This window comes from Sarcophilus harrisii, chromosome 1, assembly GCF_902635505.1.
Source record: "Sarcophilus harrisii chromosome 1, mSarHar1.11, whole genome shotgun sequence".
Taxonomy (NCBI): Eukaryota; Metazoa; Chordata; class Mammalia; order Dasyuromorphia; family Dasyuridae; genus Sarcophilus; species Sarcophilus harrisii.
Genome location: NC_045426.1, coordinates 405,535,848 through 405,554,046, shown reverse-complemented (window position 1 = coordinate 405,554,046; position 18,199 = coordinate 405,535,848). Strand labels below are relative to the sequence as shown.

The following is an 18,199-nucleotide window of genomic DNA, read 5'->3' as shown; positions in this document are numbered from 1 at the left end:
AAAAGTTGGGTTTTTTTTGTCTTTGGGGAGCTATCAAAAAAGGTTTATGTGTAAATTTGTATTTTTGTTACCCAGTCTGCTGATGAAATTTAGGTTTCTATTGTCCTAATTTTTCAGAAACAATGATCTGGGAGAGGAAACATCTAGCACTTTAACATCTTTCATTTATGCTATTAAGAATCTGAATTATTATGTCTTATTTATACAGAATCCAGTTGTTTTTTTACTATTAAAAATAAAAATAAATTGTATCACTCCTGGTTAGAAATGTACAAATCATAAAGAAATGTATTTTAGGAAATATTGTGACAAATTCACAAACTTTCCCATCCAAATACTAGAATCAACTTATGATTATCTTAAAGACTGCAGCAATTTACAGACTTATGGAATGTGACTTTGACAGGTGAAGACTGAAAATGAAAAACTATTTACATCTATATTTTCTCCATAACAGTAACTTACTAGAGCATTAGGGATAGTCTTTTAGAAATGTGATTGATGATTGTCATTTTAAGATATTTTAAGATACAAATAAACTGAGGAAGCTAGAGGACATTCCTGGAAATGATTTCACTGTGAACCATCTGTGATAAAACATTTTTGAATTTTTCCTTTCCACTCCTTCTTCCCTTCCCCTCATTTTTCTCTTCTCTCCCACCTGAACTCTGTTAAAAAACACTGGCTGGACTGATTGTGCAATGAATGTGTTGCCTGATGCCCAAACAAACTAAAAACTTAAAAGGAGAGTTTACATAATTTATCTTAAAATGAGCATTTCATTATCTCTAGCTTAGTAATTCTCTGTAGTTTAGTGCCCTAAAAATGTCACATAGCAATAACATACACATATGTGCTAGTGTACAGTTGGACATGGAGCATGGATCAAGTGGGGGACACTACCTTTTAAGGCCTTCCTGAAGGGTTGGCCTTATAGACACAATTTTTGTGTGTATGTATGTATATGGATATGTACACATGCAAGACACAGTATTAGTGCTGGACTGAGATGGGATTCAAAGATGAATATGACACTACCCTGAATGATTTTTAAGGTCTTCTTGAATGAGAAAAGACCACTAATTATGACACTGGGTAGCAATATGAGAGCCAGAAGAGTGATAGATCAAATGTTACCAGGATTCTTAGGTGAATGAATAAGTATTATTGCAATATATGTCCCATGCCTTTGCATGCACATTGGATTCATTTGCAAACTACTCTATATCCATTGCTTTGTGTAAGAGCAGAATTTAGTCTAATTTCAGCATCCGGATCATTGCTGCAGGATATGAGTTAGTGAATTAAAAAGTTCAGAAGCGAAAAAATAACGCTGAAAAGCTGAATGGTGACCATCATTCCTCGGAGATTAATTGCTTTGGGCTTCTGTGGGACTGGGTCACTAGTAAGTTATTTAGGTTTATCGATGTGGATAACAAAGGGACATCTGGTACTGCAGCTTCCTTTCAGCAGACCCACTTGAGCCCGTTGCTCTTGAAAGACGAAAAGTGACCAGAGAGTGCCGGTGTACAGCCCGAGTCGCGGATAGCCACGAGGTACCCGCATTTGGTTGCAGAATTTCTTGCAGAGATAAACTCCAACCGCAAGGTCGTTCCCACCTTTGGGGGGGGGGGGAGAATTGGGAGTGGCAATAGAAGAGGGAGGGGGTGAGGAGGGGGAAGCAGGGAATGGGAAACTCCGCGAGGGCCGAGGGGGAATGATTCCTTCTCTCGGGAGCAGATGTGAGGAAACTAGGAATGGCAGTGGCAGGTGAGGACTGAGGGGAAGACTCCAGGGCAATGTCGGTAACGGCTCCGCCAGTCCTCGTGACCTTGCCCCACTCCCACGCGCCTTTACACTGCTCCTAATTCTCGAGCTTTCCCAGACGCGCCCGGGATGCTCACTTGCCACCCCTCTCAGTGCTTAGCGCCCAGTACTCTGCCCCTAGGAGGCGACTGCCCACGTGCTGTCCCCCCTCCAGGCCCCTCCCCCCAGCACTTCTTCACCTCGACACCTCGTCACCCCGCCCCCAGGTCGCCACCACGCGCGCGTGGGATAACGGCAGTCCGGGATCGCTTCTCTTTGCCCCGCCCCCAGTCGCCCCATTCCCCTCACCTAGGGCTTCCCTCTAATCCCCATCCCCATTCCTTCTTGAGTGCCCTCCCCCAGCACCCCCCCGCCATTCTGTCCGCTCTCCCACCTCCGTCTCCCACTCCCCTCCAGTGAAAGCCGCAGTGCCGCTCCATTCGGAGAAGGGAAATCCATCCCGGAATAGACTTGGGCTGCACTAGGGGCGGGGTCCGCGGAGCCGACTAAGGGATCCCCCACCAGCGCGCGCGCACGCTTCCACACACGCTCACGCACACACATACCCACTCACCCCGCCCCCCTCCCTCCTCCGTCTCCCCTCCCCGCGGCCGCTCGGCCCCTCCCCCCCCCGCCCGCGCGGCTCGGGAGCTCAGTCGAATCCAGCGGCAGCGCCGCCGCCTCCACCAAACCAGAGCCGGCAGCTCCGAGGAGGAGCAGCTTCTCCAGCAGCTGCCGCCGCGGAGCCCCGCGCCCTCCCGCCCGCCTGCCCTCGTCCCCTTCTCTCCCTCCTGTACCCCCAACTCCTAGCCGGGTGCTAAGTCACCCCGGGAGCTCAGGATCTTTCTCCTCCCCTCACAGGTCTGTCCCTCCCGCCCTAGCCGCTCCTCTTCCCCATCCTCGCCCTCATCACCTAGCGGGACCTGGGCTGGCAGGCGGGAGGACACCATGAATCTGGGGGGTGGCAACAGCAGCCGGCGCCGCCGGGCAGAGAGCGGGGACCCCGAGCCCCCTCCTCTTCCGCCCCCCGGAGAACCTCCGGCCGGCCCCCCGCGCTACCTGCCGCCGCTGACCCCGCCACTGCCCAGCCTGCTGTCGCTGCCCTCGCTGCCCATCCTGCCCGCGCTGCCACCGCCCCCTCAGGCGCCGCCGGGACTGGCTCCTAGGCAGGACGAGCCGCCGACGCTGGCCGAAGGGATCCCGCGGCGAGGAGTAGGAGAGGAGCCGCCGCCGCAGCCGCCCCCGCCGCCGCCGCTGCCGCCCCCGCCGCCGCCTCTGCTGCCTCCCCCGCCGCCGCCGCAGCTCCCGCTCCTGCTCCCGCTCCCGTTTCCTTTGGCGGAGCAAGAGCCGTCAACCGGCGGAGACTCTGGGGAACGTCCAAAGCGCTTTTCTGAACCTCCTCCTCCTCCTCCGGAAGCGGCGATTAAGGACTCGGAGGAGCCGCAGACGGCGAGAGTCGGAGGGGAGGCAGAAGGACCGAGCTCCTCTGAACAGCCCGAGACCCGCTCGGTGTGCAGCAGCCGCAGTAGCAGCAGCAGCAGCAGCGACCAGCGCACGGGGCACCACCTCCACCAGCACCAACACCACCAGCCCATCTGCAAGATCTGCTTTCAAGGAGCTGAGCAGGTAAGGATGCTTCCTACCCACTTATCCAGTGTTCCCTTGAACTCTAGCTCACCCCCACCGGTACTCTGGGCAAGTTGGGAGCTCCGAGACAGGTGTCTGCAAGCTCAGAAACCCAGAGACTCCCTCGCCTGGTGCTCAGTAAAGACTGTCAGCAGGGAGGAGATGTTCAGCACCATGGACAAGTCTTCCTGCTGCTGTCTTAAAATTCTCATTACTTGTACTTCTGAACGAGGATTTTTGATTTTTAGAACTTTTCCCTACCTTTTCCCCTTTTCTCTTTATTTTGGAGGCAAATACATACAACATTATCAGACTGCCTCATACACAAGGAAGACATTTCATTTGCTTTGCATTTTCTCTTTCTAGCAAGGTTTGGGGGTTACACATTCCTCAGGTGCTTTCAGAAAGCACAGAGATTTTTGTGAATGACTATGTTCCTGGGTTTACATATAATTGTAAAAGTATCTTGAGGGCATACAGTATCACGATACTGACACATAAAAACACATAAACAGTGAAACATAAAATATTGTATCATTTTTAATATTGTAGTTTTAGGTCTCAGATTTTTGCAAGTGACAGAGAAAGCTATTATGGCCCTGAGGTGGAGTAAGAATGCTTGATATTTTAAGAAAGATAAGAGTGACATCTTTATTGAATGCGTGTGCTTCAGAAATTGCTAATATTTTGAAACAGCACATACATACATATAGAATAATATAACATAAACTATTAAATTTTAGGAAATAACTAAGTGAATGAAAGGAAGGTAAAATATAAATTAGTGGTCTGAGATGACATTAGCTTGGATATTTTAAAAAGTAAGGAAATTGCACAGGCTTTCAATAATATATTGCATTAAGTCAATATTTATGATGCTAAGTCTAGAAATAAACAAAAGCATAGTGCTACTGTAAGCTACTCTCTGGGTTGTCATGCATTTCTTCTTTAGCAATGATTAAGAATAACTGCAAAGGAAATGCACTTGACCATCCACTTAAAAGTTATTAAAGAGATTTAATAGTACTGCTGTTCCCCCAAGGGCATTGGAAGTTATATTGTAGACATTTTCTATCTTGTTGGAACATCTATGTGATAAGTGTTATCAGTATTTTTGGAAGAATATTTTTGGGTAAGATTTTATGGTTATTCTAATTAGAGCATGAAATTTTAATTTCATTTAGTTGGGTAGAGCCAATATTGATTTTCTGAAACAAAAAAGAAAAGTATAGAATATATAGACATCACCATAACATTAATATTTCTTTCTTTTATTTTTAGGGTGAACTGTTAAATCCTTGCAGATGTGATGGGTCAGTTCGGTATACACATCAGCTATGCCTATTAAAGTGGATCAGTGAAAGAGGGTCATGGACCTGTGAACTCTGCTGTTATAGATACCATGTAATAGCAATTAAAATGAAAAAACCTTGCCAGGTAAAAAAAAAATTATTTATTTTCAGAAGTAGTTGTATTAGCCAAAAGTATACTTTATTCAGAATATTTTCTGAAATAGCAGATTTTAAAATTTGTTTAGTACTGTTTTCCCACAGTGTATTTCATCTGGGTTTTAAATGACTTACATGATATTTCAACCAATTGGTTAACCAATTCTCTAAATTGATTAGTTACTTATTGATAAAATATCCCACTATCAATTTCTAAAGCACATAAACTGGAAAAGTATTTCTTAATTTTGCAGTTAAAATAATTGTTTTAATTGTAATATTAATTTATATGATCTATGAAATTTTTGATAAAAAGCATTTTAACATTGAATATGCTCTGTTTTGGGGAGAGAAACAAGTCAGGGGAGGGAATCAATTTGTAATTCTGTGGAGGACTGGGATAGATTTAAAAAATAAGTAATCTGAGATTTTTTTAGCCTTACTTTAATCCTTTTTATGATTTCTATTTTAGCATTTTTTTTCAACTCATTTGATCAGTTTAAGTGACCTTTATCTTCTCAATATAGTTAGTCACACCATTTCTTGCTCTACTACAATGCAGACAGTGAGAAACAGCATGACTCAATGGATAGAAGAATTGTTCTGGAATCAGGGAGACTCAGGTTCAGGTCCTGCCTATGGCACAAATTGGTTGTGTAATTATGGGCAAATCACAACTAGTTAGTGACACCAATAACTTTCTAAAACAATCATCTGCTGAGGAAGAAGGTTCTATACTAGTGAAATCACAGGCATAAATAACAGCAAACTTCTTAACCAATATGTGTGGAATCAATAAAATGTGTATGTGGACAACAGAGAAAGTTTTAAAAAAAAAAAATTGACCAGGTAAAAGAAGGTTGAAATCTAAAGCACAGAAGAGACAGAAAAAATGGGAAGGGAAGTCTGAAAAAGGGTTACTTAAGTATGATTAACAAATAAGAGATGAAAACAGGAATTTTCTCAAGCTTTCTAGGGGCCTTTACATTATATTTAAAGTTGAAAAATTCTACTAAAAAGTGATACTATCATTCTGATGAGAGCTACAAAATGAAATATATTTTTAGAATCAGTATTTTATTGAGCTAGTTGGATGAATCTTTGAAGGTCATTTTAAAAAAAGAGATAAAATTATTTTGCAAGATTAGGATATGGATTGGATAATTAGATTTACAGTTTTTATTTAATGAAAGTATTATATATAGTAAATTTTTAACATTTTTTTGTTTGGATTTGGCCCCAGATCCTATTTTTACTTGGCCAGTGATGGTCCCCAGGCAAATACCAATGACTCTTAAATGCTAAAATGGAAAGACAATCCTGAAATTATAATTTTCAGGACAATTTACAGTATATCTTCCTATTTGAAGTTAAAATTTGTATTATGATTTGGTTCTATTTGGAGTTAAAGAGATGATAGGAAGAAAATATTTGTTAATGCTAATACCTGATTTATTTTGGTTAGGATTTTATTTAATGATACACAATTTTAATTAGTTTTAGTTTTACTTACATCTACCTAGGATTAACCCAATTATAGTATATAAAATATTCCTTTGATACACTATTATAGTTAGTTAATAAACATTTATTAAGCACCTATTATATTCCAGACATTGTGGTAAATACTGGGTTTACAAAGAAAGGCACAGACATCCTCTGTTTTCAAGGAGTGGTTAGTCTAACAGAAGAGAAGAAGGTAACAATTATATTCAGGTGACCTATACACACACATTCATACACTCATCCATATTGTTTTTTAGTAAAACAGGATGCAATTTTGGAGTGTAGTGATTTATTTTCGGATTGTACTAATGACAAAATTACTTCATAGAAATACATTACATATTTATAAAGGTCATGAACTTTTTTAGGTCACTGGAGTGACATTAGGACAGTGGAACATATTTCCTAATTGATATTCTGGAGGCTTGAAAAGAAATACAATTAATTCATGCAGATCCTAAAGTATGTAAACTCCACTATTTATTCCCCTCCATGTAAAAGCTTCCCCCACTCTTTTTTGTGAGATTCCATTCTATTTCCCCCTTTCTCCTTCTACCAGGGCATTCCTTGCCCAATCTTTTACTTTTTTTAGATACCATACTTTCACATTAAACTCACATTCCTCCTTTCTGTCCTAATGATGAGAAAGTTCTTAGGAACTACAAGTATGATCTTCCCATGTAGGGATGTGAAACAGTTTAATCTTACTAAATCCTTTATGATTTCCCTTTACTATCTATCCTTTTTTTTTTTTGCTGAGGTAATTGGGTTAAGTGACTTGTTCAGGGTCACACAGATAGGAAGTGTTAAGTGTCTGAGATCTGATTTGAACTTAGGTCCTCCTGATTTCAGGGCTGGTGCTCTATCCATTGCGCCACTTAGCTGCCCTTTTTATGGTTAGCGTTTTTTATATATTTGAAAATCAAATTTTATATTTGATTGTATTTGAAAATCAAAATTTCTTTCTATTCATTTTTTTCTTTTTAATCAAGAATGCTTGAAAGTTTCATTGAATATCCATTTTTTCCTTTTGAAAGAGTATACTATTTTGCTGGGTAGGTAATTCTTGATTATAATCCCACCTCTTTTGCCCTCTGGAATAGTTAAGATACTAAATCCTATGTTATCCAGACGGTGGTTCTATTATATTTGAATTGTTTCCTTCCAATTGTTTGCAATATTTTCTTCTTGACTTGTAGCTCTAGAATATGGCTATAATATTTCTGAAAGTTTTAATTTAGGATTCCTTTTAGGAGGTGATCAGTGAATTCTTTTAATTTCTATTTTATCCTAGGGTTTCAGAATATCAGGATAGTTTTCCTTGATAATTTCTTCCATTAATTCTCTCTTTTTTAAAAATTTTAATAGACTTTTATTTACAGATTATATATATGGGTAACATTACAGCGTTGACAATTGCCAAACCTCGTTCCAATTTTTCCCCTCCTTCCCCCCTACCCCCTCCCCCAGATGGCAGGATGACCAGTAGATGTTAAATATATTAAAATATAAATTAGATACACAATAAGTATACATGACCAAACCGTTATTTTGCTGTACAAAATGAATTGGATTCTGAAATATTGTACAATTAGCCTGTATGCAAAATGCATAAAAATGCAGGTGGGCAAAAATATAGGGATTGAGAATTCAATGTAATTGTTTTTAGTCATCTCCCAGAGTTCTTTTGCTGGGCATAGCTGGTTCAGTTCATTACTGCTTCATTGGAACTGATTTGGTTCATCTCATTGCTGAGGATGGCCAGATCCATCAGAAATTCTGGTCATCATATAGTATTGTTGTTGAAGTATATAATGATCTCCTGGCCCTGCTCGTTTCACTCAGCATCAGTTCGTGTAAGTCTCTCCAGGCCTTTCTGAAATCATCCTGCTGGTCATTTTTGATAATTTCTTGAAAGATGATGTCTAGGCTTTTTTTTTTTATCATGAATTTCAGGTAGTGCAATAATTTTAAAATTATTCATTCTGGATTTTTCTAATGAGCTATTTCACATTTTCTTATATTTTTTCATTCTTTTAGTTTTGTTTTGATTGTTTCTTGATTACTCATAGCTTCTATTTGATATATTCTAATTTTTAAGGAATTATTTTCTTTAGTGAGCTTTTCTATTGACCTTTCCCATTGGACTCATTCTATTTTTAAAGGAGTTCTCTTCAGTGAACTTTTGTACATACTTTTTCCCCATTTGGCCAGCTCTGCTTTTCAAGATTGTTCTCATCACTGGCTTTTTGTATTTCTTTTACCATTTGACCTAGTCTTGTTTTTTAAGGCTGTTATTTTCTTCAGGATTTTTTGTGTGTCTCCTTTAGCAAGGCGTTGACTCTTTTTTTCCATGATTTTCTTTTATCACACTCATTCCTCACTTTTTCCTCTCTCTCTCTCTTATTTGATTTTCAAAATCCCTTTGGAGTTCTTTCATAGTCTGAGATCAATTCATATTTTTCTTGGAGGCTTTGGATGCATGTGCTTTAACTTTGTTTTCCTCCGAGTGATCTTTCTTGTCACCATAGTAACTTTCTATGATCAGATTAATTTTTATGTGTTGCTCATTTTTTATCAGCTTTCAGGGTGGAGAGCGCATTGTCCTAGGTTTCATGGGGTTTGTGCAATTATTTTCAGAGCTATTTCTAGGGACCTTTTAAGTTTTTCAGATCTTTCAAGATGATATGATCTGAAAAGAGATATGTTTACCATTCTCCTGACTGTGCTTTTGTCTGTGAGTGATCACAAGCACTCTTTTTTTGTCTTTGAACTGTGACAAGGGCCTTCCCTCTACTGCAACTACAAGTTCTGGTGTACTAGTGCTACTTCTTGCCCTGAGACTGCCATCCAGGGCTGTGATCCACATCTGAGTATGGACAAAGTAAGAGTTCTGTCCCCACTGCTAGCAAAGAGACTCTTGTAATCTCTTTGATCAGTTTTTTGACCCCCTTCCCATGCGTGGCTGAGAGTTCAGGAAGCAGACACTGTTAATGATTTAGTGACTTCTAAGACCTGCTTCTGTGCTGGCATGGCCTGCTCTCATGAGAGCCTTGATCTCATCTTGGCGTGACTGAATTTTCCCACCTAATTTCTAAGTTGTCTTTGACTGCAAAATTATTTCACCCTAATCTTTTGTGAGTTCTGTTACTCCAGGAATTAGTTTATGGCATTATTTAAAGGTGTTCAGAGAATTTGGCAGGGAATTCAGGTGAGTTGCTGCCTTTTCTGTGTCATCTTGGCTCCAGCGAAATAAATTTTATTTCAGTCTGATTAACAACTTATACATTCATTTGTTGTAGTGTTTATAAATTAAGGGATATGCAGAAAATAATAGAAGGTGTTTCATGTTTAGAATTGCAAAGGAGGTTGAAAAATCAGTCTGTTTCATTATTTCACTTTGGTAATTCGTAAATTACAAACAGCCATATGTAAGTAAGTAAAGGCCAGTGTACCTTCTGTGGCACTTATTCTGAAAAATGATCTTTTACTTGTTGAGTAATTTACTGTTTATGTGTTGTGTTCATGTCTGTATGTTGGGGAATACTGCCTTTTAAAAAAATTGATATCATGTAATAAATATACATACCATTAGATCATTTATTATTTATTAATTAAATTAGTTAATTTATTAACTAATTTTAATAGTTATTTAATTAGTCAAATTAATTAAATAGTCAAATAATATCTATTGGAAGTATTCAGATTGCTTCAAAAATACTGAAAGTATTCAAAACTAGAATAGAATTTAATTTATGTAAACAAAACCTATAAATTGACTGAAGTTTATGTTGCATACTCGTGTTCATTAACTTTATATTCTATTTGATATTTAAATAGGGATAGTATTGATACTTAAAATATCATTAATACCTCAATTTAAATTTTGGGAATTTATGAGATGAGACACCAAATTTAGTATGGATAAAGATGAAGAATTCTTTTGGATAAGAGATTTATGTGAGAACTTTGAAATATAACTGCTGTAAATGAGAAAAAGATTTATTTTCCCTTTGTATAGTAGAGTGTATTTTGGATTGTATAAAATATTACTTACCAAGAATATTTGGAAGCTAGTTTTCTATGGAATTTTGTTGCTGCATATCATTGAATTTCAGTGAACTATAAATGTCTAGACTTAAGTTGTCAAAAGAATCGGGCAATTCTATATACATTTAATTTTTAGAGTAATTTGTCTGAGACATAGGTGGATAATCCCAATATTATATATTAGGGTTCTAGACCATTCTACCTTCTGCACCTTCTATTAGGCTATTACTCTAACATATTTGTATTTATTTTATTTTCAACTTTTGATCAAAGATCCTTTTCTTCTCTTTTTTCTTCTTCTTTCTTAATATTTATGTATTTTTGTGTACTTCTTCATAACACTTGATAATATGAATATCATGAGGTACATGATAACCATTTTCACATACTTTCAAGATTCATGTAAAACTGATTCGGTTTGTTTGAATGAATCTAGAGGGCAGAGCAATGAGCATTCATAGAAATTACAGAAACTAGACTTTGACTTGGTATAAACAAAACAAAACAAAACAATGTTATCCCAAAGCACAATAAACTGCTTGAGGAAACAGGGAATTTTTAAAAATCACTGTAACCAGAGAATTATTTGTCAGGAATTCTGTAGAAAGAATCCTATTTCAATATGGGTTAGACTAACTGGATTCTGAGACTCAACTCTGAGATTTTCACTTCTGAGATTATGCTTCTTTTATCCTCATTTTATACATGAATAAACTATGACTTCAATGGTCAGTGATTTATCCAAAGTCACAGAGTTGTTAAGCAGTGAAGCTAAAACCTGGATACACCAGCTCTTACTTCCTTTCCATTATTCCATGATGCCTTTCATTTGACTCCACCTATCTCTGTAAAGTAAGGATGTTCCTAAGTTTTGAAAGTATAATCTCCAAACACCATTAACAATGATGACCTGATCATAAATGCATGGATTATAGTTAGATTGTTGGTTACATAATATAGGCCTTTGGATAGATTACAAATCAGAGATTTCCCATCTACCCTGCTCTTTTTTTTAAAGGCTAATATGTTCTGTGGCTCTAATCCTTTCCTTTTTGAAGATATACCAACATAACTATGATGATATATCTCATTTTAGTGAATATTACACTTTTTTTGTTTATTATTGTTGTTCATTAGTTTCAATCATCATGACTCTTCATGATTCCATTTAAGGTTTTCTTGGCAGAGATACTGGATTGGTTTGTTCTTTTTTCTACAGAGGAAACTGAGGCAAATAGGTTAAGTGACTTGTCTTAAGGTCACACAGCTAGTAAGTATCTGAGGTTGGACTGAACTGAGATCTTCCTGACTCCAGGCCTGCAGTTGTATCACTGTGCCACTTAGCTGCCCCTTAAGTGTAGAATGTGTTATTTTTTAATATTTATATATAATTTTAATTAAAATTAACATAATGATATCTGTTTATACAATCCTGGAATATATAGTGCCTAGGTTAACTATAGATCCTTATTTATAAAGCACTTCTAGAAATTTCATTAACTTTTTCAAACTACTAAATGATACTCTGGTGGAAATATTGTTTTATTCCTCCCCTCTCCCAATGTCTTTTTGTGATACTGCAGTAGCTGCTAGGCTTAGAATCAAAAGAAAATAATTAAAATTTTGATTATTATTTATAAACAAAGCATCAAAGTATTGAGTGTTTTATGATCTTTGACTATTTGCATTTTGTACTTTTCTCAAAATTGGAATCTATGGAGCCATATTAAACCTTACTAAACTGATCTGATAATTTGATTATTTTTATAAAAATGATGGTTGATTTAACTTAAGTTCCCAGAAAAATTTTAATAGTTATAGGGGCTAGTAAAGTTTCTCATTGCCAAGATTATATTACTAAAGAAAAATGTTAGACATTGTACTGAAATGGATTTAATAAAAAATTTCCATAGAAAATTAAAATAAATGAAAACAAGTGAAATCTACATGATAAAGCAATTTACTGTTTAAAAATTATTTTTGTTCATTTACTGGCTAACTCTCAAAATCCATTAATCTACATTTCAGTTGCTAGATGTTTTACTATATAAAATAAGTAAATTTCTCTTTGCACAATTATTGGACCATCTTATTTTGTATACTTGTCTTTTATGTAGTGGCCTGATGCCTTTCTATATTCTATATGATTGCCAGATAGTAATAATAATGTAAGTGAATTCCTGTAGTACTATACTACATTATGGTAATATTTTCCCTAAATCTGTCTCTTTCCTGAAAACAGTTAGAGATGCTAGTTTTTCAGAATGGCCCACAGCTTCCTCTTAAACTTAAACACATCTTTCTTCATATTTTCTCAGCTCAGGTCCATATCCTATTTTGGCCCACTGAACATTTTTAGATCATCTTTTTCATTTGAATCTTTGCCCTCACCTTTTGTAGAGGACTGAGTCTCTACTAAGAACTGGTAATCATAGCTAGAAACTATTAGAAAAGTAAATTTTTTTTGCTGCTTGAAAAAGCTGTAGCAGATGGAACATCTTCAGCCATTACTAAATAATGTTTTCTTGAATTTCAGTTTTTCTCAGTCTTCTGCTAATTTAGACATCAGTGAAAGATAAAAGAAATATCCTATTTTTGTATTTTATACTTATTATTTGATACATATATGAAATGATACATTGAAGTGCTTCAATATTTTAAGGCTTTGTGATTTTATTAGCATGTCTACTCTGTACTCTCTGCTAGCCTCCAAGCTTAAATTTCCCATTGCCTTTTAGACATCTTGAAATGGATCTCCAGTAGACATCTTAAAGTCACAATGTACAAAACATAATTTGTTATCTCTCTCCCTAAATCCTTTGTCATTTCTGCTTTCCTTATTTCTATAGAGGGCATCACTTCCTCCTAGTTCCTCTAGCTTGAAACTTAATAGTCATTCTGGATTCCTCACTATCTTTCACCCTCCATATCCTATCTCTTCCCAAGGTCTTGCAGCATCTCTTGATTATATATTCTTTTCTCCTCTGATATTTGCCACCTCCATAGTGCAGGCTTTTATCACCTCCCACCTAGACTATTGCAATAGCCTGCTGGTGGATCTTCCTCCCCCAAGTCTCTCCTCCCATCTGTCCTCTGATAAGCCACAAAAATGACTTTTCTAAATTACAGATCTGATCATGTCGCCCCTCAATAAATAAACTCCAGGGCTTCCTGGATCAGGATCAGGATCAAATAAAAAATGTTCTGTTTGGCCTTTCAAAGCCTTTCATAACCTAGTGGTCTTTTGAGTCTAAAACACCTTTCTTCCTGCCATGTGACACTTGATCTAATATCACTGGCCTCCTGGGTATTCCTTTTCTTAGCTCTGGGCATTTTCTGTCTATTTCCCATTCCCAGACTGTTTTTTCTCCTCTATTCCCAACTACTGATCTTCCTGGATTCCTTCAAATTCCAACTAAATCTCTATCCTAACTCCTCTTAATTTCACTACTTTGTCTCTATTTATTCAAAAATTTAGCTTGCTTTGTATATATTTAATATATTTATTTTTATCTTGTCCTCCCATTAAATTTTCAAGCTCCTTGAAAGTATACTCTTTTGCATCTTTTTTGTGTCTCTAGTACTTGGCTTGACACAGTGTCTGGCACATAGTAGGAGCTTAGCGTTTATTGTTGGATAGATTGCTGTTTAATACGGGTCTCACCATGACTAAATCTCAGTAGATGGTCTTAGACAGTTGCTATGGCTGTGAAATAATTTACCCAGCAGCCAACTGATTACTTACTTAGCCAGGCCAACTTCCTTGGAAGTTTTACATTCTGTTGCTAGGACTATATTTTAAGTCTTTTCTGCTGTTAGCTTGGATCTGCCAGAACTTGCACTCTGCTGTCTCCTTTGATGATCCTGGGTCAATAACATATCATAAAAAAGTATTGGCATAGGACCAATTAATTTTATTGTATAATGATTAGAGTTTGGGAGCTAGGTATTTCAACCTCCTATGTCACAGATAAGGAAGGATAAGGTTGAGTTAAATGACTTTGTTTAAAAAGTCACTTCTATTTCCAATGGTTTGTACCTTAGTACCTTTATTGTGATACTATTTCTTCAATAAAGCTGTTCCAGGTCTACTTTCAATTTTACTCTAAAGGCTCTGGAAACAGATCTTATCAAGTTAGAAGGGAGATTTGGAAATAGTCACATCTCAGAATGAGTCCTAAGGAATAATGGGGCAAATTTCTCATTATTGCAATTAGTGTTCTGTGGTGTGCTGCTACGCACAAATCTTAGAAGACCACTGAGATAGATTTCAGAGGTTCTTCCCTAAAGCATGAATTTTCTCTCCTGTATTGCCAACAGATGATCATGTAGCCTACAGGTTCTGAGAACACACATCAATTCTTTAGACAAATCTAATTGGTAAGAAATTTTTCTCTATAGGTAATTTTTCTTGGCTTCCATTTATCAATTCACAGTTGGACCTCTTGACCACATGGAATCAATTACCTTTTCTCCATGATAGCCCTTCAAATATTTTGAGATCCTGACTTTCTTTAAATCTTCAGTTTTAAAATATTCAAAGTTTAGCTTCTCAGATTTCCCTAGGAATAATTTTTGTTAAACCCCAGAATGAAATTATATTTTGAGATTGTGAGATTGGATTATTTTAGGAGGCATAGTGACTAGAATTCTAGACATGAGTCAGGAACACCCATGTTCAAATTCTGCTTCAGACACTATTGATTTTGGGACTTTGGGCAAGTCATTTAATATCTTCATTTCTAAAATGGAATAATTATAGCACCTATCTTGTAATGTTTTGTGAGGTTCAAATTACAATATATGCAAAACATCTTAAAAACTTTAAAGCAGTTAAATTCCATTTATTATTCTTAAATTGCTCGTGGGTTTTATTAATAATTACTCTCACTTTTGAAACTTTGCATTTTATGAAGTGATTTCCACATTACAACTCTGTTAGATGAGTAGTTGAAATATTTTTATTCTCTCATTGATAAGGAAATAGTCTTAGAAAACTTAAATGACTTTTCAGCAATTACACAAGTAGTGAGAGAAAGACCCAGGATTTGAAGGTGGCTCTACACTAAATCTAGTATGCTTTCCATTATACTAAGAAAAATTGTTTCAGGAGAAATGAAACTTGTCCAGAGACCTGGGAGTTATCATATCAGTGCCATCACTGAAAACACAATTATTGTAGGTCATAGTTCATGTTGGCATTCCCTTTTTAGACAGCCAGCTTCACTTTGTCTTTTGTTATGGGAAACTGGGTGGTGTGAACTTATTTTCTGATGTCATCAAAGTTTGTTTGATTATTCCTGCCAGATTGATGACAAGAATAAATGACTTCTGCAGAAATAAGATCTCATTTTAATGCCATTTACACTCAGTTCTGAGGACCATGGAAAAGAAAACTTTGGTTTAATAGAGTGATCTGTAAAAGAAAAACTTACAGAATTTTAAAAAAAGGTTCTAGGGTGGTATTTCTGCTCTTTTCAAAAGGGAAAATGTCATGAAATAAGAATCAATGAATGCTGAATTACCCATGTGTGTCATATTTGCTTTCCTGAGGTTGTCACTAGTTGAAGGATTTCATCTAGCATTTGTTCAGGGAGTTTGAATAATTTGTTAGAAATTTTACTGTATTATCATAGGCATATCTGAGCTGTTAAGAATGTCTGCAAAATATAATTCTAGGTGTGAAATGTGCCACCTGAATGAAAACAAGGTGAATTTTTTTCTTTTACTTTTTTTTTTCTGATAAGCAGTATGCACAGAAATTAGGTGATATTTTGGACCACTTTTCACTGAAGAAGAAACTACTACAAAATAGTAAAATGAATCATGAGAATGGGATATTTCCTCTTGTGCATTTTGCTCTGGTATGTGGCTTCCCCATGAGCTGAGTGATGTTTTGCTAAAGGATCAGAGCAACATACATTATTCATTCTATTTTTGGATATTCTGAGTGCAGCATGAGGTGTCTCTTAGAGCAAAATGAGAGGAAGGACCTGGAACTTGATTGACTTTGGAGAAGATCATTCACAATTAGTGCTAAATGGATGCAAAAGCCAAAGGACACACTGCCTCCCCCAGCCACTGTCTTGTGGGTTATACATTTTATGTCCTTGAGTATTGAACAAAGACTTTTCTGTGAGCCAAACTCATCAAACAAAAGCTGTCCTAAGTGTTTTAGTGAAATGAAGCTTCAACAAGAGTATAATTTTCACATTAGAATTCTAGAGGCAGTTTTGAAGAAAAATGTGACAAAGGCCTGGAAATATTTCTACATAAGGTAAAGTGAAGTTAGAGAATTTGGAAGCATTTTCCTATATCTGATATGAAAAATATAGTCACAGCCTGCCTTTTTTTGTTCATATTTATAAGTAATTATCTCAAACCTATATTTCATTTTTTTGCTAAGGAAACTTGGCCACAATTTCTTGCTATGGTAAAAATTCACATTGTCTGGAAGAAATCTTGTTTTTTCCCTGAGTACTTTTGTACTTTATTCTCAATCTTATGATAGTAATCTTCCATAAAAAATTAAGAATTTACTGTGTACACAATGAAAGCCTATCCTGGGCCTGTTATTTTTCTAGAAATGTCTGACTTACTCCTACTACCAGCTAGTCATGCCTTTACTATTTTTAGCCTTGCATTTGTGCTAGAGGTCATCATCCCTCTTACTTCTCTCATACCTATAGATTCACAGTGTTATCAAAAGGACAAAGGAATGTTTTGAGGAATTCATCTAGAATGCCCAGGGTCAGTTTATAGAATAGCTCTTACCAAAAAGTTTTAGAAGTATACATTGTACTTTAAATGTTAAGAATCTGAATTTATTTTCTGGTAAAAAGAAGATTCAAGATGTTCCTGGAAAATTCTTTCATTCCTTTCTCTCATTGGAATATAAAGTAGTTTCCTATGCTGTGCTTTCCCAAGGTTTACATAAATACTGGTATGTTTCATTCTTCAAGATCAAAAAAGATCAGGATCAAAAAAGGTTTAGGCTTCACACATAAAAAAATCACATTTCTCTACCTCCCTACATTAAGACAATCGTCTCTACCACAAACAAATCTCTAGCTTCACAGAATTGCTGAGTTGGAAGGGTTCTCATTGACCATCTAGTAGACACATAACTGGACAAAAATCATCCCCTTTCCAGCAGCTCCCCAAGAAAGCCTACTAGCATCTCACAAGCAGATACATTCCACTTTTTGTTGACTCTATTATAAAGTTTTTGTTTTTCCCATTGATCCTGAAGTTTTTGCAACTCTATGTAGTTTCTACTTAGGCCCCTTATGGTCAATATGATGATACATAGTTGGCAATGAGGTGGCAGCAGGGATAGTGGAGTCAGGAAGACTCAAGTTGAAATCCAACTTTAGATGCTTACTAGTTGTATAACCCTGGCCATGTCTACCTAATTTTTCTTAATTGTAAAAGGGGATGATGATAGCACTTAGCAGGATTGTTGTATCAAGTGAGATATTTGTAAAATGTTTTGCAAACCTTAAAGTGTCTAAATATTATTCTTATTCTTTTACATCTCAGCCTTTCAAATGCTTGAAATACTTTTTAAATTATAAATTTAATTATTAACAAGAATTAATAAACAGAAGCTATGAAGGGTACAATCTTCCTTGAAAACTCTAGCATTTAACAAATGAATTACAATGAATTCTTCCTTCTGGGGGCTCATCTCTTCTTTCTGGTCTGTTTGAATTCCCTCTTCTGTTGTTTCCCTTCCTCTACTGTTAAGGGGTCCCCTGAAT

General features: G+C 36.9%; 1 protein-coding gene across 1 annotated transcript in view; it reads left to right on the top strand.

Annotated features, from left to right (window-relative positions):
• The first annotated feature begins 2,448 nt into the window (after positions 1-2,448).
• MARCHF11 (membrane associated ring-CH-type finger 11) overlaps positions 2,449-18,199 on the top strand; it is a 146,745-nt gene continuing 130,994 nt past the window's right edge. Inside the window, exons 1-2 of the mRNA XM_023495921.2 lie at positions 2,449-3,432; positions 4,714-4,869. Coding sequence (XP_023351689.2) covers positions 2,755-3,432; positions 4,714-4,869 — 834 coding nt within the window. The 5' untranslated portion in view covers positions 2,449-2,754. The remainder of the gene's footprint in view (positions 3,433-4,713; positions 4,870-18,199) is intronic.